The sequence below is a fragment of the Pristiophorus japonicus genome, chromosome 11 (genome assembly GCF_044704955.1).
Source record: "Pristiophorus japonicus isolate sPriJap1 chromosome 11, sPriJap1.hap1, whole genome shotgun sequence".
In the NCBI taxonomy this organism is placed as follows: Eukaryota; Metazoa; Chordata; class Chondrichthyes; family Pristiophoridae; genus Pristiophorus; species Pristiophorus japonicus.
In genome coordinates this window covers 119,681,388-119,703,225 of record NC_091987.1, presented here as the reverse complement: position 1 = coordinate 119,703,225, position 21,838 = coordinate 119,681,388, and the positions used below count along the sequence as shown (strand labels likewise).

The following is a 21,838-nucleotide window of genomic DNA, read 5'->3' as shown; positions in this document are numbered from 1 at the left end:
CTCAAAAAATTAAATCAGGTTAGCCAGACACGATCTTCCCTAAACACATCCGTGCTGACTGTCCCTAATTAATCCTTGCCTTTCCAAATGCAGATTTATCTTGTCTTTCAGGATTTTTTCCAATAATTTTTCCACCACTGAGATTAGGCTGACAGGCCTGTAATTACTCGGCCTATCCCTTTCTCCCTTCTTAAACAAGGGTACTAAATTAACAGTCCTCCAATCCTCTGGCCCAGATCCAAAGAGGACTGGAAAATGATGGTCAAGTCCTCTGCTATTTCCTCTTTTACTTCGCTCAACAGCCTGGGATGCATTTCATCCGGGCCTGGGGACGTATCTGCATTCAAAGCTGCTAAACCCCTTAATACTTCCTCTCTCACTATATTTATTTCATCCAGAATATCACACTCCTCCTCGATAGCAGTATCTGCATTGCCCCTTTGTGAAAACAGATGCAAAGTATTTAAGAACTCTCCCACCATCTTCCGTCACCACACAAAGATTACCCTCATGGTCTCTCTTTAGTTACCCCCTTACTCTTAATATATTTATAGAACATCTTGGGGTTTTCCTTAATTTTACTGGCCAAGAATTTTTTGGGCTCTCTCTTAGCATTCCTAATATCCTTTTTAATTTTACGTCTTAACTTTCTATATTCCTCTAAAGATTCATATGGCATAAGCGTCCCTTTTATTCTTAATCCTCCCCTGTAAGTCCCTAGACATCTAGGGGCCGCTAGAATTATTTTTCCCAGCCTTTTGCTTTAAGGGTGCATGTTTGGCCTGAGACTTACGGATCTCCTCCTTAAATGCTTCCCACTGTTCCGACACTGATTTACTCACAGGTAGCTGTTTCCAGTGTACCATGGCTAAATCACTCCTTAACTTAGCAAAATTAGCTTTTCCCCAATACGGAACTTTCATTCCAGGTCTATTCTTGTCCTTATCCATAACCAACTTGAATCTGACTGAATTATAATTACTGGCACCCAAATGCTCTGCCACTAATACCCCTTCAACCTGCCCAGCTTCATTCCCCAAAACTAAATGCAAGACCGCCCCCTCTCGTGTTGGGCTTGCTACATACTGACTAAAAAAGTTCTCTTGAATGCATTTCAAGAATTCCGCACCATCTATATACCCTTCACGCTAAATTTGTCCCAATCAATATTTGGATAGTTAAAATCCCCTACTGTTACTACCCTATGGTTTTTGGACCACAGCAATTTGCCTACATATTTGCTCTTCTATCTCCCTCTCACTGTTTGGGGGTCTATAATACACGCCCAGTAGTGTGATCGCCCTTTTTTTATTTTTTTATTCGACCCATATGGCCTCATTTGATGATCCCTCTATCATATCATCACTCCTCACTGCTGTAATATTTTCTTTAATCAGTACTGCAACCTCCCCCCCCCCCCCCACCCCTCCTTTTTATCCCCCTCTCTATCTTGTCTAAAAATACTGTAGTCAGGAATATTGATCTGCCAAACCTGCCCCTCTTTCAGTCACGTTTCTGTAATGGCTATAGTGTCATACTCCCAAGTGTCTACCTGTGCTCTGAGATCATCCTCCTTATTCGTTATTCATATTGGTATGGAAGCCAGCTATCCTCAACTACGAGAGACTGCCTAAGAAGATGATGACTGAATAAATCAAACTTATTTTTTGTTAGCATTCTGATATTTTTTGTATTGCCTTGGGGACCATATTCAACAATTCTGTCCATTATTCTGTGAAATCAGTGACGTTTATGTTTTTTATATATTCCTTTACCTATTAAATATTTCATTTTTAAAACAAACCATAACTTTTATGCAAGATGTAACAGCTGGAGATAAGTATCCAGTATTTAGCTACAGTCGGAGTGGTGGTTTGGGGGGGTAGGGAAGTGCAGAAATAGTCTAGGCTTTAGTAGTACTGGAGGGGGATGGTGTTGGTCCTGCAGTTTGGTAGCACTGCTCTGGGTTTCTCAGATTTGCACAATGCTGAAGTTGTAGTGTAAATGCAGTCTAAAAAGCTTACACTTTTCAAAGAGGTTTCTATTGAGAGTAGGACGTACTGCATAAACTTCACATCACTATAATGTTCTAGAATAGTGTGCATTTTATTAAAGGATAAAAAGCTGTCTTTATAAACAATAGCATTTTTTTTCCCAGATGCTGCAGTACCTCCTTGGGTTGGATACAGTGAAGAAGAAGCTATTCAACAGCAAATCTTAGCCTTATCAGCAGTATGTCTGCTTTTCTTTAATATTTCAACACAATTTTAATTTGGTGGAATTGGGTAAAAGTTAGACAATGTCACAATCAATGTTCCCTTTAATTTTGGGGGGGTGAATGGGGCCGCGTGGCCCATTCAAAATATCGTGCATGTGAGTTTTTTCCTATTTAAAAGCTGGTGAGCCGGCTGCGCAGGAGGTGCAGAGCAGCTTAAAAGGAACATTGGTTTTAATGACTGAAACCAAAGGCTTTAATGTACCCATAAAAATTAAGCTAAGGCACTAACCCTTCATTCTGTTTATCTAAAGAGGATATCTTGTATGTTCCAGTGTGCTGCACAATTAAATAATGAGCAGACCCAACTTTTTAAATGAGTGGCAAAATCCCAGCCTGAAATTTGAATCTAAATGGCCCAGATTTTCCTGCAACAGTGAGATCAGTGATGTACCATAAATCTCACCATTTAGTGCCAATTTTGCCGCTGCTAACTTGCTCCAAATGTTGCTGCTTTTCTGGTTAGAATATGCCGCAGTGAGCGTAGTGACGACTAAGCACCGATCTAAGGTGGAAGTGATGGCACATTCACCATCTGGAGCTACAGCATGGTTTACACCATGGCCCAGTGGCAGCACACTCACCTGAGTCAGAAGGTTATGAGTTCAAGGATAATAAGGGATAAGATTGTAATGCAAGATTAATGCTGAAACACGGCCTCCCCATATACTAATTTTTCTATACTGTTTTATATCATGAAGTCTGAATTCCATATCTAGAAGTGTGAGCCCATGCACTGGGGAAGAAGATTCTGAAGAGGAATTTTTTAGCTTACAATTATACAGCTATTGGGTGTTTGTATACTTTGAATGGCGGTGCAGGCTAGAAGGGCTGAATGGCCTGCTCCTGCACCTATTTTCTATGTTTCGATGAATTACTACGATATTTTATAGTGACAAATTAATTACTCGCCAATTTTGCACACTTTCCACAAGATCATGCGCTTGTAGTGTCTGAGTTAATCGTGAATAGACACTGTTGCCTGCAATTTGTTTTGTTCCCATTAAATTTTAGGCTGCGATTGTAATTTTGTGCTCCAGCACCATCTGGGCATTGCAGTCATCTAGGGGTTGCAAAGTAACGGGCAGTACTTTTCAACCCTGTAGCTTAACTCCTTACCTAAAATGATCAGTAGTATGAATCAGTTCTCCCTTCCTGCCATTCCTTTGATGCCTGATGCTTCTTTGTCCTTCCAGGTCCTCCCTGCAAGGTACTTGATGTGCATCCAAAATGTAAACCAAATTCCCTGTGCTTTCATATTTGCAATGCAAAATCAAACTGGGGAAGGCCCCTGGGAGGTGAGGCTATCCGAGCCGCCTTTGGTTCTGTCTACTCTGAAACCAGACAGAGGGATTTTATCATAGCCACTCAGATTTTATTCAACGTGTTTGAAAGTAGTACTCTCTAGGTACAGTAGTCACATGTCAGTGAATAATAATACTCAATGTATATTCTGCATAAGTTTTTTTAATCTGTCTAAAGGTAAACTGAGATTCTTGTGTTCTCAGGAGAGGAGAAATTTTCTGCGAGACCCACCAGCAGGAGTCCAGTTTAATTTTGACTTTGATCAGATGTATCCTGTTGCTGTTGTAATGCTCCAGGAAGATGAACTTCTTAACAGAATGCGATTTGATCTTGTTCCAAAGCTGTAAGTCCTGCATTTCAGTATTCTGCATGGTAAACAAAATTACTAGAACAGCACAAAGGCTAACACAAAAAATCTGCTGTATTTCTCAGTTATATATCTATGTTAAATGCACTGAAAGAGAGTTTTCCTTTCAATGTAAAGTGTACACCGAGCTGGAACACTCAGCACTATTCCCATCTATGCTGCTTGGTTTGTCTGTTCGAATTGGAGGCTTCAGTTGCATAGAAGTGAGCAGACTTCTGAAAGTCAGAAAGAAAAGAGTGGCATATTGGGACTAGAATAGTGAACAAATTAAGCCAGTTTTAAACGCAGTGCAGGTATGTGGAGCAGCCTGACAGGTTGGGCATGTGGTTCAGCCAGGATGGTGTGAGAGAGAATGTGGAGCAGAATAAGGTCCATTCAGGAGGCAAGTATCACTGATAGATTGAAGTAAAATTCAATAATTATACTAGAGACTGGGACCATGCCTCATTTATTGGTGTTAGACAATCAAGCAAGCAGTGTATAATAAGCTAGGTTTTACTAATCTGAACATATGGGGCCCAAGTTTCCACATGATTTGCGCCTGATTTTTAGGAGCAACTGGTGGAGAACGGACTATCTTAGAAATCGCAATTCTCCACATTTTGTTTTCTGCAGTTCTAGTCAGTTAGAACAGTTTCACTTTGGAACAGAATTTTTTCTTCAAAAGGGGGCGTGTCCGGCCACTGACACCTGATTTCAAAGTTTCCACAGTGAAAACGTACTCCAAACTAACTTGGAATGGAGCAAGTGAAGATTTTTGTAGAACTGAAAAAACCTTGTCTACACATTAAAAAATCAGGCGCAGGTTACAAATTAGGCGTCCAGAACGAGGTGGGGGGGGGAAAGGAAGTTATTAAATTCTACAATAAATCCTTATTTATACTTATACAAATATTATACAAATAAATCCAATCTGAATAAACATTTATAAGCAAAGAAAAGATTAAATAAACCATCTTCCTACCTGTGTGAAAGTGCTTCAGGCAGGTTCAGTCAGCTCAGTGGTGTGGCGTCGTCCCCGCGAACGGGAGGGAGGGAGGGGCAGTCGAGCAGTAAGCAGGCAGCAAGCAGCCTTCCACTTGAGGTGGAAGCCTTATAGTCAGCTGAGCGGTGTGGCGTCGTTCCCGCGAACGGGAGGCAGGGAGGAGGCAGCCGTTCCCGATGGCGGGCGGGGGGGGGGGTGGCGGGCGGAAGGGAGGGAGAGAGGGCCCGACCGACCGCAGCGGGGGGGGAGGCAGCCGTTCCCAATGGCGGACGGGGGGGGGAAGGAGGCATTGAGAAGGCTGCAGGAAGCCTCAGAAGTTGAGGCAGCCATTCCCGACAGCGGGGGGGGGGGGGGGGGAGAGAGGCCGTCGGGAAACGGCTGCCTCAACTTCTGAGGCTTCCTGCAGCCTTCTCACTGCCTCAAGGAGCCTCAGTGCTGATCATAGAAGGGCAATGTGCTTTTATTAAAAAATGTTCAAAAATTAAACAGCTACAAAGAGCTACAAAAATGGCCGAGTGCCAGTGTTTCCTTCACATTGCACGTGCGCGAACGCTCCAACACACACGCGCAGGGTTGTGGGCACGAAAAAAACTAATTTAAATGGTACCCGCCCCTCCCACTTACAAAATCGGCGCGAGTGGTAGGCTCCGCCCCCTGGGCGCTGCGCCAAGCTGCCATGGAGCTGCAGGGCGCTCCAGAATCGCGCGTTTTTTTTCAGGCACCGTTTTTGGCGCGAAAAACGGGCGCGCAGCTCGGAGGGGCGCCCGTTTTGTAGCGTGTGGAAACTTGGGGCCATAATAGCTAATTTTTTTTTTTTTTAAATGTCTGGTGTCTAGGTTTGTTCTTTTTGATTGTGTCTGTTATCTGTGTTTCAACATTGTACCAAAAAATGTTCTTTCTGAACATTCTGGTTCACTAATCAGATTCTGTTGAAACAGTTCAATGTGTCATCCAAGAGTCGGCACCTCCAACAGTGCAGCACTCCCTCAATACTACACTGAAGTATCAGCCTAGATTAAGTGCGCAAGACTCTCCAGTGGGGCTTGAACCGACAACCTGCCAATTGGGTTAACTACCTCTTTTTAGTATGATGAGAGCAGCACAAAGAGTATTACCGTCCATGTCAGACTCGGTGGGTTCAAACCCTACTCCAGAGACTTAAGCACGTAATCTAAGCTGACACTTCAGTACAATATTGAAGGAGTCCTGCACTGTTAGATGTGCCAATTTTCAGATGTGTTCAACCAAAGTTCTGTGTCCCTCCTTCCCCAAAATTGAGGCTAAATTTAGCCCTCAACCAACATCATATCACAAAAAGAAATTATCTGATCATTTATCGCATTGCTGTTTGAGACAGTTCTGTACACACATTAATTACCATATTTCCCTACGTTATAACTGACTACACCTCAACAGTACTTAATTGGCTAAGCAGCGCTTTTGAGGACATGAAAGGCGCTATATAAATGCAGGTTCTTTCTTTTTCTCTTCTCTCCCTCTCCTTCACCCCCATCTGCAGGTAATTCTGTGAAAGCGCTAGGGTTAAGATTTCTTGACCTCACTACTCTACAGAGTTTTCCCAGTCATTACAAAACAGGAGCAGGCAACTGCTTCCCAATCAGCAGTTGATATATGGTAGGGAGGGAATTTCCAGATACGGAACAGTGTGCGAAGAGAGGTTTGTTAGAATTGCAGGAATACAAGGGCCCATAAATCCAGGTGTAATGAGAAGTAAAATCTGGGTGTATTTCCAAGATGACAAAATTTGTTTCCTTATGGTAAGTTGAGCGACACATTTTTCCACGCCAAATCTATTTATGTAAAAAAAAAAACATTTTTCTTGTGATGTAACCCATGAGGGAGTTGGGAAAAGAAACATGATCTGGGTTCAGTTTAATTTTCACTTAGCTGTGATCAAACGTCCCTACGGTACTGTTGTTCATGCAGTGTTCTGTTGGTGGAATGCAATATACTAACTCTATAAAATTACTTCAGCATTTTGAGTTTTGGTCTCCTGTTCCCACTCCAGTGTGAAGGAAGAAGTATTCTGGAGGAACTATTTCTACAGAGTGTCACTTATCAAACAGTCAGCACAACTTACTGCTCTGGCTGCTCAACAGCACGCAGTTGACAAAGAGGACAGAGAAGATAGTAGTCCAGATGATGCCCATTTGACAGGTAAATGAGCATCTCTGTAGGCAGCCGAGCCAACACCAACAACTTGTATTTATATCGCACCTTTAACGTAGTAAAACGTCCCACGGCGCTTCACAGTATTATAAGACAAAATTTGACATTGAGCCACATAACGAGAAATTAGGGCCGATGGCCAAAAGCTTGGTCAAAGAGGTAGGTTTTAAGGAGTGTCTTGAAGGAGAAAAGAAAAGTAGAGGTTTAGAAAGGAAATTCCAGAGCATAGAGCCGAGGAAACAAGGCACAGCCACCAATGGTTGAGTGATTTATAATCTGGGTGCGAAAGAGGGTAGAATTAGAAAATTGCCGATATCTCCGGGGGGGAGGAGGGGTTGTGGAGCTGGAGGAGATTAGAGGCATGGAGGGATTTGAACACGGGGACGACAAATTTGAAATCGAGGCGTTGCTTAACCGGGAGCCAATGTAGGTCAGCGAGCACAGGGGTAATGGATGAACAGGACTTAATGCGAGTTAGGACACGGGCAGCCGAGTTTTAAATGATCTCCAGTTTACGTATCGTAGAACATGGGAGGCCAGCCAGGAGTGCGTTGGAATAGTCAAGTCTCGAGTTAAAAAGGCATGGATGAGGGTTTCAGTAGCAGAGGAGCTGAGGCAGGGGCGCAGATGGGCGATGTTATGGAGTTGTAAATAGGCGGTCCTACTTATTTTTTAATTGTTCCTGGACTGTGGGCGTCGCTGGCAAGGCCAGCATTTATTGCCCATCCCTAATTGCCCTTAAGAAGATGGTGGTGAGCCGCCTGTCAGTGTGGTGAAGGTACTTCCATAGTGCTGTTAGGGAGGGAGTTCCAGGATTTTGACCCAGTGGCGATGAAGGAACGGCGATATGTTTCTAAGTCGGGATGGTGTGTAACTTTGGAGGGGTACTTGCAGATAATGGTGTTCCCATGCATCTGCTGCCCTTGTCCTTCTAGGTAGTAGAGGTCTCGGGTTTTGGAGGTGCTGTCGAAGAAGTCTTGGCGAGTTGCTACAGTGCAACTTGTAGATGGTACACAGTGCGCCGGTGGTGGAGGGAGTGAATGTTTAAGGTGCTGGATGGGGTGTCGATCAAGCGGGCTGTTTTATCCTGGATGGTGTCATGCTTCGAGTGTTGTCGGAGCTGCACTCATCCAGGCAAGTGGAGAGTATTCCATCACACTCCCGACTTGTGCCTTGTAGATGATGGATAGACTTGAGGGGGTCAGGAGGTGAGACACTCGCTGCAGAATACCCAGCCTCTGACCTGTTCTTGTTGGCACAGTATTTATGTGCTGATCCAGTTAAGTTTCTGATCAATGGTAACCCCAGGATGTTGATGGTGGCGAATTCGGCAATGGTAATGCTGTTGAATGTCAAGGGGCGGTGGTTAGACTCTCTCTTGTTGGAGATAGTCATTGCCTGGCACTTGTGTGATGCGAATGTTACTTGTCATCCATGCATTTGGGCATAGACTGCTTCATTATCTAAGGACTTGCGAATGGAACTGAACACTGCAATCATCAGCAAACATTCCCACTTCTGACCTTATGATGGATGGAAGTCATTGATGAAGCAACTGAAGATCGTTGGGCTTAGGACACTACCCTGAGGAAATCTTGCAGCGATGTCCTGGGGCTGAGATGATTGACCTCCAACAACCACAACCATTTCCTTTGTGTTAGGTATTACTCCAGCCAATGGAGAGTTTTCCCCTGATTCCCATAAACTTCAAATTTATTAGGGCTCCTTGATGCCACTCAGTTAACTGCTGCCTTGATGTCGAGGGCAGTTACTCTCACTTCACCTCTGCAATGCTATTTGATAGCACTGTCGCTGACACTTTTCATCACTTTGCTGATGATTGAGAGTAGACTGATGAGGCGGTAATTGGTCGGATTAGATGTGTCCTGCTTTTTGTGGGCAGGACATACCTGGGCAATTTTCCACATTGTTTGGTAGATGCCAGTCTTGTAGCAGTACTGGAACAGCTTGGCTAGCGGCGTGGTTAGTTCTAGTGCGCAAGTCTTCAGCATGACAGCCCGGATGTTGTCGGGGCCCATAGCCTTTGCTGTATCCAGTGCGCTCAGACGTTTCTTGATATCACTTGGAGTGAATCAAATAGGCTGAAGGCTGGCTTCTGTGATGGTGGGGACATTAGGAGAGAACCGATGTGGCACTTCTAGCTGAAGATGGTTGCTAACAATTCAGCCTTGTCTTTTGCACACTTGCTGGGCTCCACCATCATTGAGGATGGGGGATATTCATGAAGCCGCCTCCTCCCATTAGTTATTTAATTGTTCATCACCATTCATGACTGGATATGGCAGGACTGCAGAGCTTTGATCTGATCCATTGATTGTGGGATCACTTAGCACTGTCTATAGCAGATTGCTTTCGCTGTTTAGCATGCATGTGGTCCTGTGATGCAGTTTCCCAGATTGGCACCTCATTTTTCTGTATGCCTGGTACTGCTCCTGGCGAGCTCTTCTGTGCTCCTCATTGAACAAGAGTTGGTTGGTCCCCTGGCTTTTATGGGTCATGGTAGACTGAGGTATATGCCAGGCCATGAGGTTACAGATGATGGTTGAGTACATTTCTGCCACTGCTGGTGACCAACAGTGCCTCATGGATGCCCAGTTTTGTGCTGCTCGATCTGTTCTGAATACATCCTATTTAACACGGCGGTTGTGCCACACATCACGATGGAGGGTGTCCTCAGTGTGAAGATGGGTCTTCGTCTCCACAAGGGACTGTGCAGTTGATACAGGCACCAAGGTTATCATGGACAGATGCACCTGCAAAAGGTAGATTGATGAGCATGAGATAAAATATATTTTTTCCTCCTGATGGACATAGTCTGGCAGCTATGTGCATCAGGACACAGCCAGCTCGGTCAGTAGTGGTGCTGCTGAGCCACTGTTGGTGATGGACATTGAAGGCCCCCACGCAGAGTACATTCTGTGCCCTTGCTACCCTCAGTGCTTCTTCCAAGTGGTGTTCAACATGGAGGAGTATTGATTCATCAGCTATGCTGTGGATATGTGGTTAGAAACTCATTTTAGGGTCAAATATGACTCCAAGATTGCAAATAGTGTGGTTCAGCCTCAGATCTATGTTAGGGAGAGGGATGGAGTCAGTGACCAGGGAACGTAGTTTGTGGCGAGAGCTGAAAACAGTGGCTTCAGTCTCCCAGTATTTAATTGGAGAAAATTTCTGCTCTTCCAGAACTGGATGTTGGATAAGTCTGACAATTTAAGAGACCGTGGAGGGGTCAAGAGCAGTGTGGTGAGGTAGAGCTGAGTGTCGTCAGCGTACATGTGGCAACTGATGCTGTCTTTTTGAACAATGTCGCCAAGGGGCAACATGTAGATGAGAAATAGGAGGGGGCAATAGATCCTTGGGGGACATCAGAGGTAACGATGCAGGAGCGGGAGGAGAGGCCATTGCAGGTGATTCTCTGGCTATGATTAGATAGATAAGAATGGAACCAGGCGGGTGCAGTTCTCCAGCTGGATGATGATGGAGAGGTGTTGGAGGAGGATGGAGTGGTCAACCATGTCAAAGGCTGCAGACAAGTCAAGAAGGACGAGGAGGGATAGTTTACCTTTGTCACAGTCACAAAGGATGTAATTTGTGACCGATAGCCATTTCGGTACTGCGGCAGGCGGAAACCTGATTGGAGGGATTCAAACATGGAGTTGGGGAAAAGCTGGGCACGGAGTTGGGAGGCGACAATACGTTCAAGGACATTGGAGGGGAAAATGAGGTTGAAATGGGGTGGTAGTTTTCAAGGAATGACTGGTCATGATTTTTTTTGAGGAGAGGGGTGATGACAGCAGATTTGAGGGAGAGGGGGACAGTACCTGAAGAGAGAGAACCATTAACAGTGTCAGCTAACATGGGAGCCAGAAAAGGAAGTTGGGTGGTCAGCAGTTTGGTGGCAAGTGTGTCTCATGGACAAGATTAGTGCGAAGAGGTCATGAGGGTAGATTGGTGAGATATTGGAGAAAGATGAGAGTTCAGGGCTAGGACAGGGGGGATCCTTATAGGAAGTTTGGCCCTGTGGGCGAGTGGAAGGAAGGGAAGTGGCGGTGGTAGCTGAATAGATGGTCTCAATCTTGGAGACAAAGACGTCCATGAGCTTCTCACACTTGTCGAAGGTAAGGGTGGATTCAATTCTGTAAGTAATAAGCCACTTTATTTGCAAACTATTGTAATTTGTGCACGCATTTATATTTTCCAGCTATATCTAATTAATTTCACTTTGATCTAGGTCTTCAAAAGAGTTTTCATAACTTCAACACCACTGGTACATAATTAACATGGGCCTGAGGTCTCATTGTTCTCTGCTCAAAATAATTACATTTAGTTCCCATTCAAATTAGGCTGCAAGATTGTCTTGTGTAATGAGACCTACATGTGGTAATTTCAAAGGGCTACATTTGATCAATGATTTTTAAAAAGAAGTTTTAACATGCCTATTCTGCTAGATGAAAGTGCAGTGTATATTTACTAAATCATATCCTTTCTGTAAACTGCTTTTGCCTTTTCCTCCTCCATGCACCGAGTTAAGTCCCTATTTTCATGCAATCCTCATTCCATAATTGGGTGTCTAATTCACACACCTGGTCAGGCTTGCAGAAGATTATGTAATGTAAAGGGATTTCTCGTTGGAGTTCATCAATTCCTCATCTTTGACTATATGTTTGATCTATTTGGAGAAGAATAGTGGCCCTATTTTTCCTTTGAGTCTGGTTGATTGTGTCTTGGATTGAAAAATGAATAGTCTGCGGCTGGCTGCTAAGCATGCCAATTTTGTGGACAGCAGACATCCTTCAAAGGGAATTCCCTTTGACTTGAATCACCCTGGTACCTTTGCTCTGCTTACCCGCTGGGAAGAAGAAATATGAAGTTGCTCTGAGCACCAAGTTGAATTATTTAAACAACGTCCTTAATGTGAAAAAATACACCGGTGTGACAATGTGATGAATACATTCTTTACTGTCACTTGGAGCTAAGAACATTTTCTCTCTCTCACTGCTTGTGGGGTCCAATTCATCATCATCATAGGCTGTCCCTCGAACGAGGATGACTTGCTTCCACACCAGAAGGGACGAGTTCACAGATGTTTCAATGAAGGACCTGCAAAGGCAGTCCTGAACTCCAATCGAAGAGGTGGAAGATGCCTGTGCATGGATTTTTTTTTAACGTGTGGTGACCGTTGCACATCAGTCACCACACAGGCTTGACAGAGCTGGGCCTTTATCCAGTGGCAAGGGTTAACAAGTCGACTGGAGACCTGCTCTGCTGCACGGACCTAGTGCGCACACATATCGCAGTGTGGGCTGGCCCGTGCTGCCTCTGGGCCCTGTACTCTCATTTGTCGCACCTCCGCCACGATCTCTCGCCGCTCCTTCTCCTCAAACATTTGCCGCACCTCCGTCACGATCTCCCTCCGCACCACACATTCATCGAACCTCCGCCATGATCACCCACTGAATTTCAGCCATGATCCCTCATTGTTCCTCTGCCTCAATCACTCGCCAAGACCTTCCCACTCCTCTGCTGTACCTGAGCCCTGCCGATACTCCTGCCCATGCTCCAAACCGACCTTGGTCCTAATGACGTCACCCGGTCGCCCACCTCTAAATCGTTGCATAATTGGAGCAGCTCGCGCTGGAAGTTGTAGTGCTATGCTGCTCCTGCTCTTTTATGGCCCAACCTGCAGAGGTGTTCTCTCTCGGGTCGGAGGGCCGCAATGTTCCAGGGCCCGCCACTCCAGCTCTTTTATGGCTCGAAAAGAACTGGAGCGGCGGGCCCTGCAACATCATGGCCCCCCAACCTGCGAGAGACCACCTCCGCAGGTCGGGCCATAAAAGAGCTGGAGTGGTGGGGTTCAATTAATATATGTTAGATGGCCCTATTTCAGGATCTATAAAACATACTGTAATCCAGTCAAGGAGCTCAAATGGTATAAATCACAACTGCAGTTTTGTAGTTGTGGTTGACTTTGTAAAACTGTTCTGGCCATGGTTTGCAAACTTTTCACAACATAGCAATTCTGCAGTATCCTCCACTGGTATCGCTCATTAATTTTAGGCTTAACACTTTCCCCCAGCCCTGCCCCGTGCACATTCTGATCCAAAGCCAACAGAACTGCATACATATTCCTTTTATATTGCACGCTGAGAATCTCTAGATAATTGCATCCTTAGATTTATGATTATTAAGGATGAGTGAATTGTTCATAATCAGAATGTTGTAACCTTTTCAGAAACGATGAGGTCCAAAACGCCACCTTTTGCTATCAAAACTCAGGAGAAGTCACATGAGGTAAATTTGTTGTGATCGTAATTTATTATTACACTTAATATTTTAAGTTTTTCATAATGTAGGATGTAACTGGACAGTTTCTAGAGGGGTTTTGTTTTTCTTACTGCCTCCTTTAGAAATATAACTCCACATCAATCATTTCATGCCTTGGTGCTCCTTTCAGGAGGAAGAAGAAATTTCCACAAGTCCAGGCGCTACAGAATTTATTAGTGATGCATACGATGCATCCAATCTGAACCAAGAGGATCTACGGAAAGAAATTGAGCAGTTGGTGTTGGATAAAAAAGAGGATGTTGCAAAAGAAGGTGGGGACAACAATCTCATTACCAAATGCTACCTGAGATTTATGTTTAAACATCCTATTTAAGCCCTTTTCTAAAAATGAAAACTTTAAATATGGTTTTATCTGAAGTATATACGTTGTTTTCTAGCCCACCAAATTCAGTGTTTGTTATATAAAGATGCAGCCAGTATATATAAAACATGACACAATCTGAAAACATTTCCCAAACTTGTCTTTCTAAATTTTGTGGCTATCTTATTACTTATTTACTTCAGCCTCTCCCTTGTTTTCAGTTGCACTACTACTTCCTTTGAGCTTAAGCCATTAATTATATTTTAATACAAAGGTTTTGATTTTATATTTTCAAGCATGTAGTTTTGGATTCGGTGATCTTGATTCTTAAACCAGTTTGCTGTGCAGGTGTTCTAGTTTAATTCCAGTTCATTGTATGTACTGGTGGTGTAGCTACATTCTTGTTCTTTCATATGGTAGTAGCAAAGCAAATCAAACGTCAGTATCCAAGTTGGTTATCCAGGCCAAAGCTTCCGGTGTAACAGCGTGGCTATCTTGTAAGCTGTGTGCAAATTTCCTCTGAGGGCAGTGCTCAATGATGTGCTCCAGGGTCTGGAGGTAGCTACATTGATACTGATTTAATGTTTAACCTTAACCAACATTTGTGGCCGTGTGTGGGAAAATAATATTAAGTAGATTTTTGACCGACCTAGCACTGTTTATAGAATGATAGCATGGTTACACACAGAAGGAGGCTATTTGGCACGTCGTGCCCATGCTGGCTGTCTGTATGAGCACTTCAGCTAGTCCTATTTCCCCGTAGTCCTGCAATTTTTTTTTCCTTCAGGTACTTGTCCAAGTACTTTTTGAAAGCTGTGATTGAGTCTGCCTCCACCACCCTTTCAGGCAGTGTATTCCAGATTATAACCACTCGCTGTGTAAAGTTTTTTTTCTTGTCAATATCTTTTTGGTTCTTTTGCCAGTCACCTTAAATCTGTGTCCTCTGGTTCTCAAACCTTCTGCCAATGGGAACAGTTTCTATCTACTCTGTCCAGACCCTTCATGATTTTGAACACCTCTATCAAATCTGTTCTAAGAAGAACAACTCCAGCTTCTCCAGTCTATCCATGTAACTGAAGTCCCTCAATCCTGGAATCATTTTCGTAAATCTTTTTTGCACCCTCTCTAAGGCCTTCACATCCTTCCTAAAGTGCAGTGCCCAGAATTGGACACTCTATTCCAGTTGAGGTCGAGCCAGTGTTTTATAGAGATTTCATAATATCCACGTTTTTGTACTCTATTCCTCTATTCATGAAGCTCAGGATCCTGTAAGCTTTTAACTGCTTTCTCAACCTGCCTTGCCACCTTCAATGATTTGAGCACATATACCCCTAGGTCTCTTTGTTCATGTAGCCCCCTTTAGGATTATACCCTTCAGTTTATATTTCCTCTCCTCATTCGACCAAAATATATCACTTTGCACTTTTCTGCTTTACATTTTATCTGCCACGTGTCCGCCCATTCCACCAGCCTGTCTACGTCCTCTTGACATTTATCACTATCCTCCTCACTGTTCACTATACTTCCAAGTTTTGTGTCCCCTGCAAATTTTGAAATTTTGCCCTGTACACCTAAGTGCAAATCATTAATATATATCAAGAAAAGCAGTGGTCCCAGAACCGACGCCTGGGAACACCACTGAAACCCTTCCTCCAGTCCGAAAAACAACCGTTCACCAATACTCTCTGTTTCCTGTCACTTAGCCAATTTTGTATCCATGTTGCCACTGTCCTTTTTTATTCCACGGGCTACATCTTTATTGGCAAGCCTATAATGCGGCACTTTGAATGCGTTTTGGAAATCCATGTACACCACGTCAACCGCATTGTCCTTAGCCACTCTCTCTGTTATTTCATCAAAAAAACTCTGATCAAGTTGGTTAAACACAATTTGCCTTTTTAAAAAGTCCATGCTGGCTTTCCTTAATTAATTCACACTTGACCAAGTGACTGTTAATTTTGTCCCTGATTATTGTTTCTAAAGGTTCCCCACTACAGAGGTTAAATTGACCGGCCTGCAGTTGCTGGGTTTATCGTTGCACCCTTTTTTGAACAAGGATGTAACATTTGCAATTCTCCAGTCCTCTGGCACCAACCCCGATTCTAATGAGGATTGGAAGGTTATGGCCAGTATCTCCACAATTTCTTCCTTCACTTCCCTCAGTGTCCTAGGATGCATTGAATTATTGAATTTAAAAAGACAATGATCTCTCAAAGGCAATAATCTAGGTGAGCTATGAAAACCAGAAAGTTTGATTCCTGATCTGTGCTGAGTTAGCTCATCTCCGCTGGGGTGGCACTGAGATTGGCCTCAATGGCTATGGAGGAGACAAGGGGCAATCAGCCAGCGTTCCGTTTCTGAATCGCTATACAGGGCTGGCGCTCAGATTAACATACTGCTGATTTTTAGAATGCATGGTATGTGTGGGCCCACAGTTGTTCAAGGTCACAACTAAACTGAAAGCTGAGTGCATTTTCACTACTAATCAAGTTAGCTTGGTGGTTGTTCAATTTGATTGCACCCAGCAAATGGAAATGAAAACTCAAGCACCTTGTACTTGATGAACTAGCTCACCAGACTATAATAATTTTATTGTGCTTGAGCTAACTCTCAGCAAAGCATTTTCTCTGTTTGAGTCCTACTGATTGGTAGTCCCTGGATCACAGATCATTGTCATGTGTAACTCCCAGTAGCCAGCTGAAGAGCAGCATTGAGTGAGTGCGTCACCCAGCCATGTTCCCAACTGCAGAATGTGTGGAACCATTTACTGTGCTCTGGGATGGATAGAACACCAAATGTTGGGCACACAGGAAAATCTCTCACTCTCAAAACTTACCTGAGCTATGTTTCTTTTTTCCTCCCTTCTTTGACAGTATTCCCTCCCCACATACGATCACCACTTTCTGAAGGTATTTGTTGGGGTACATTTTGTAAGGTTGTCACAGCTGAGCCCAATCCTGTCCAATGTTCCCCTAAGCCGTGCAATCACGCAGCAATCGGGAGGTCCCATGGAGGCTGCTCACAAGCTGGTAGAGAAACTGCGCATGCGCGGCCGCGCAGTAAATTTAAAGGGATCCTGCACTAAAAAAGTATTGGAGGGAATATTAATCATGTCCTGACAGGGATCACTCAATAGAAAAATCTTGCCAATTTTCTAAACCCCTTAGCGCAGTGCTCTGTAGTTTTCAAAATAAATAATTACATGGTTTCTAAATGTTTCTAGTGCCGTAGAAGTTTTGGCAGGGAATTCCAGAGCTTAGAGCCTAGGCAACAGAAGGCACCGCCACCAATGGCTGAGCGATTATAATCAGTGATACTCGAGGGCAGAATTAGAGGAGCGTAGGTATCTCGGAGCGAGGGGGAGGTATTGGAGAAGATTTCAGAGATAGGGAGGGGCGAGGCCATGGAGGGATTTGAAAACAAGATTGATAATTTTGAAATTGAGGCGTTGCTTAACCGGGAGCCAATGTATTAGGTCAGCGAGCACAGGGGTGATGGGTGAACGGGACTTGATGTGAGTTAGGACACAGGCAGCCGAGTTTTGGATGACATCAAGCTTACGTAGAAACATAGAAAATAGGTGCAGGAGTAGGCCATTCGGCCCTTCGAGCCTGAACCACCATTCAATAAGATCATGGCTGATCATCACCTCAGTACCCCTTCCCTGCTTTCTCTCCATACCCCTTGATCCCTTTAGCTGTAAGGGCCATATCTAACTCCCTCTTGAATATATCCAACGAACTGGCATCAACAACTCTCTGGCAGAGAATTCCACAGGTTAACAACTACGAGTGAAGAAGTTTCTCCTCATCTCGGTCCTAAATGGCTTACCCCTTATCCTTAGACTGTGTCTCCTAGTTCTGGACTTCCCCAACATCGGGAACATTCTTCCTGCATCTAACCTGTCAAGTTCCGTCAGTATTTTATATGTTTCTATGAGATCCCCTCTCATTCTTCTAAACTCCAGTGAATACAGACCCCGTCGATCCAGTCTCTCCTCATATGTCAGTCCTGCCATCCCCGGAATCAGTCTGGTGAACCTTCGCTGAACTCCCTCAATAGCAAGAACATCCTTCCTCAGGTTAGGAGACCAAAGCTGAACATAATATTCCAGGTGAGGCCTCACCAAAACCCTGTAAAACTGCAGTTAGACCTCCTTGCTCCTATACTCAAATCCCCTAGCTATGAAGGCCAACATGCCATTTGCCGCCTTCACTGCCTGCTGTACCTGTATGCCAACTTTCAACGACTGGTGTACTATGACACTCGGGTCTCGTTGCGCCTCCCCTTTTCCTAATCTGCCGCCATTCAGATAATATTTTGCCTTTGTGTTTTTGCCCCCAAAATGGATAACTTCACATTTATCCACATTATACTGCATCTGCCATGTATTTGCCCACTCACCTAATCTGTCCAAGTCACCCTGCAGCCTCTTAGCGTCCTCCTCACAGCTCACACCGCCACCCAGTTTAGTGTCATCCGCAAACTTGGAGATATTACACTCTATTCCTTCATCCAAATCGTTAATGTATATTGTAAAGAGCTGGCGTCCCAGCACTGAGCCCTGCGGCACCCCACTAGTAACTGCCTGCCATTCTGAAAAGGACCCGTTTATCCCTACTCTCTGCTTCCTGTCTGCCAACCAGTTCTCTATCCACGTCAGTACATTACCCCCAATACCATGCGCTTTGATTTTGTACACCAATCTCTTGTGAGGGACCTTGTCAAAAGCCTTTTGAAAGTCCAAATACACCACATCCACTGGTTTTCCCTTGTCCACTCTGCTAGTTACATCCTCAAAAAATTCCAGAAGATTCGTCGAGCATGATTTCCCTTTCATAAATCCATGCTGACTCGGTCTGATCCTGTCACTGCTTTCCAAATGGGCTGCTATTTCATCCTTAATGATTGATTCCAACATTTTCCCCACTACTGATGTCAGGCTAACTGGTCTATAATTACCCGCTTTCTCTCTCCCTCCTTTTTTAAAAAAAAAAGTGGTGTTACATTAGCTACCCTCCAGTCCATAGGAACTGATCCAGAGTCGATAGATTGTTGGAAAATGATCACCAATGCATAAACTATTTCTAGGGCCACTTCCTTAAGTACTCTGGGATGCAGACTATCAGGACCCGGGGATTTATCGGCCTTTAATCCCATCAATTTCCCGAACACAATTTCCTGCCACTAAGGATATCTTTCAGTTCCTCATTCTCACGAGACCCACTGTCCCCAAGTACATACAGAAGGTTATTTGTATCTTCCTTTGTGAAGACAGAACCAAAATATTTGTTCAATTGGTCTGCCATTTCTTTGTTCCCCATTATAAATTCACCTGATTCTGATTGCAAGGGACCTACGTTTGTCTTCACTAATCTTTTTCTCTTCACATATCTATAGAAGCTTTTGCAGTCAGTTTTTATGCTTCCAGCAAGCTTCCTCTCGTATGCTCTATTTTCCCCCTCCTAATTAAACCCTTTGTCCTCCTCTGCTGAATTCTAAATTTCTCCCAGTCCTCAGGTTTGCTGCTTTTTCTGGCAATTTATATGCCTCTTCCTTGGATTTAACACTATCTCTAATTTCCCTTGTTAGCCACGGTGGAGCCACCTTCCCCATTTTATTTTTACTCCAGATAGGAATGTACAATTGCTGAAGTTCATCCATGTGATCCTTAAATGTTTACCATTGCCTATCCACCGTCATCCCTTTAAGTATCATTCGCCAGTCTATTCTAGCCAATTCACGTCTCATACCATCGAAGTTACCTTTCCCGAAGTTCAGGACCCTAGTCTCTGAATTAACTATGTCACTCTCCATCTTAATAAAGAATTCTACCATATTATGGTCACTCTTCCCCAAGGGGCCTCGCACAACAAGATTGCTAATTAGTCCTTTCTCATTACACATCACCCAGTCTAGGATGGTCAGCCCTCTAGTTGGTTCTTCGACATATTGGTCTAGAAAACCATCCCTAATACACTCCAGGAAATCCTCCTCCACCATATTGCTACCAGTTTGGTTAGCCCAATCTATATGTAGATTAAAGTCGCCCATGATAACTGCTGTACCCTTATTGCATGCATCCTTAATTTCTTGTTTGATTCTGTCCCCAACCTCACTACTACTGTTTGGTGGTCTCTACACAACTACCATTAGCGTTTTCTGCCCTTTGGTAGGGTAGAATGTAAGAGGTCAACCAGGAGTGCTTTGGACTAATCAAGTCTAGAGGTAACAAAGGCATGGATGAACTGAGGCAAGGGCGGAGACTTGCAATGTTACGGGGATGGAAATAGGCGGACTTGGTTATGCCGTGTACATGTGGTCGGAAGCTCATTGCAGCGTAAACTACAAACCACGGTTGCGAACAGTATGATTCAGCCTCAGACAGATGCTAGGGAGAGGGATGGAGTCAGTGGCTAGGGAACGGAGTTTGTGGCGGGGACCGAAAACAATGGCTTCGGTCATCCTAATATTTAATTGGAGAAAATTTTTGCTGATCCAGAAGTGGATGTCGGACAAGCAGTCTGACAATTTGGAGACCGTGGAAGGGTTGAGGGATGTGATGGTGAGGTAGAGCTGGGTGTCATCCATGTACATATGGAAACTAACGGTGTTTTCGAATGATATTGCCACATGTAGATGAGAAATAGTGGAGGGGGCCAAGGATAGATCCTTGGGGGACACCAGAGGTAGCGATGCAGGAGCTGGAAGCCATTGTAGGTGATTCTCTGGTACAATTAGATAGATAAGAATAGAACCAAACAAATGCAGTCTCACCCAGCTGGACGACGGTAGAGAAGCGTTGGAGGAGGATAGAGTGGTCAACCATGCTGTAGACAGGTCAAGAAGGACGAGGAGGGATCGTTTACCTTTTTTCAGTCACAGAGGATGTCTTTGTGACTTTGACTTGGAACACTCAAAACTTTTGTGAATCCAGCCTCATGTTATCAGTGTAAACTCTAAATCTATATTCTAAATTTCTCCCAACATAAAGTAAATCCAATTTGGGGGTCAATTTCACAATGGAACGCGCGTACTGAAACACTTGCTAGATTATGCCGAACCTGCCCCATGCCACCTGTCCTATATATGGACATGATGTAATTTTTATTTGCAAGCAGTGACTGATGTATGCAATATTGCAACATTGTTCTTTCTCAAGCAAAATGTGTCTGTGGATGGCTCCTCCTAAAAGATAGTCACAATGAATGTGTATTAAGCACCAAAACCTGATATATTTTGTGTATAGCAATTAAACACATCCTTTGATCGTATGAGGGTACGTGATAATAAACCTGCTTAAACTTTCTCCAACAGCATCTGCTGACTGGGAAGATGAACTGCAGCAAGAACTTCAGGATTATGAGGTAGTTGTTGAGGCAGAAAAAACAGATGAAAATTGGGATAAGGAAATTGAAGAGCTGTTACAAGCAGATGGTTGAATTGAACAATGTGTTGCACTCCTTTATTTTCCCCGGCACAAAACCGGCATGACTGACTTGAACCTCGAATTATCTTCGCACTATAAAATCATCTGAGAAACTAAATTGTACTGTCATTTGTAGGAATAATTCTGAATAAAATGGGCCTTGCTGTATTCTTCTGTAATCTGGAGTCATTTACTTTTTTGGGGTCAAAGCAGGCAGTCTAGCAAGGTTGGATAACCAGGTCCAGAGATTTATGCATTCTGAGTTTATACCTACACATCAGTACTTCTTAATGCGTTCCATGCAGGTGTACCAGTGATTTATAGTTAAATATGGAAAAAATCTGCCTTGTGCAAGTAAACTTATGATGTAGGCATAACATTTCACTGTGCCTTCTCAAACTTCCACCATGTAATAAGCACCGAGAGACGCATAACTTTCTTCGCAAGCTAGTTATGGATTTACTAGAATTCAACTGTACTAAATTATGTACGGTATCATTGCACAGAAGAAGTGACTATAGTTTTGTTAATTTTTCTTTTCTGAAAACCATAAATATTCAGACTAGTTTAACAAATAATCTAAATTGACTTTGTCTTTGCTGATAGATTAATAATTTGGA

The 21,838-nt window shown here is 43.8% G+C and overlaps 1 protein-coding gene across 1 annotated transcript in view; it reads left to right on the top strand.

The window, feature by feature from the left end:
- Positions 1–21,397, top strand: part of syap1 (synapse associated protein 1) — a 30,033-nt gene extending 8,636 nt beyond the window's left edge. The window contains exons 4-9 of the mRNA XM_070893949.1: positions 2,159–2,232; positions 3,784–3,923; positions 6,962–7,110; positions 13,376–13,434; positions 13,598–13,739; positions 21,107–21,397. Of these exons, the coding sequence (XP_070750050.1) occupies positions 2,159–2,232; positions 3,784–3,923; positions 6,962–7,110; positions 13,376–13,434; positions 13,598–13,739; positions 21,107–21,231 (689 nt within the window). The 3' untranslated portion in view covers positions 21,232–21,397. The remainder of the gene's footprint in view (positions 1–2,158; positions 2,233–3,783; positions 3,924–6,961; positions 7,111–13,375; positions 13,435–13,597; positions 13,740–21,106) is intronic.
- The last annotated feature ends 441 nt before the right edge of the window (positions 21,398–21,838 follow it).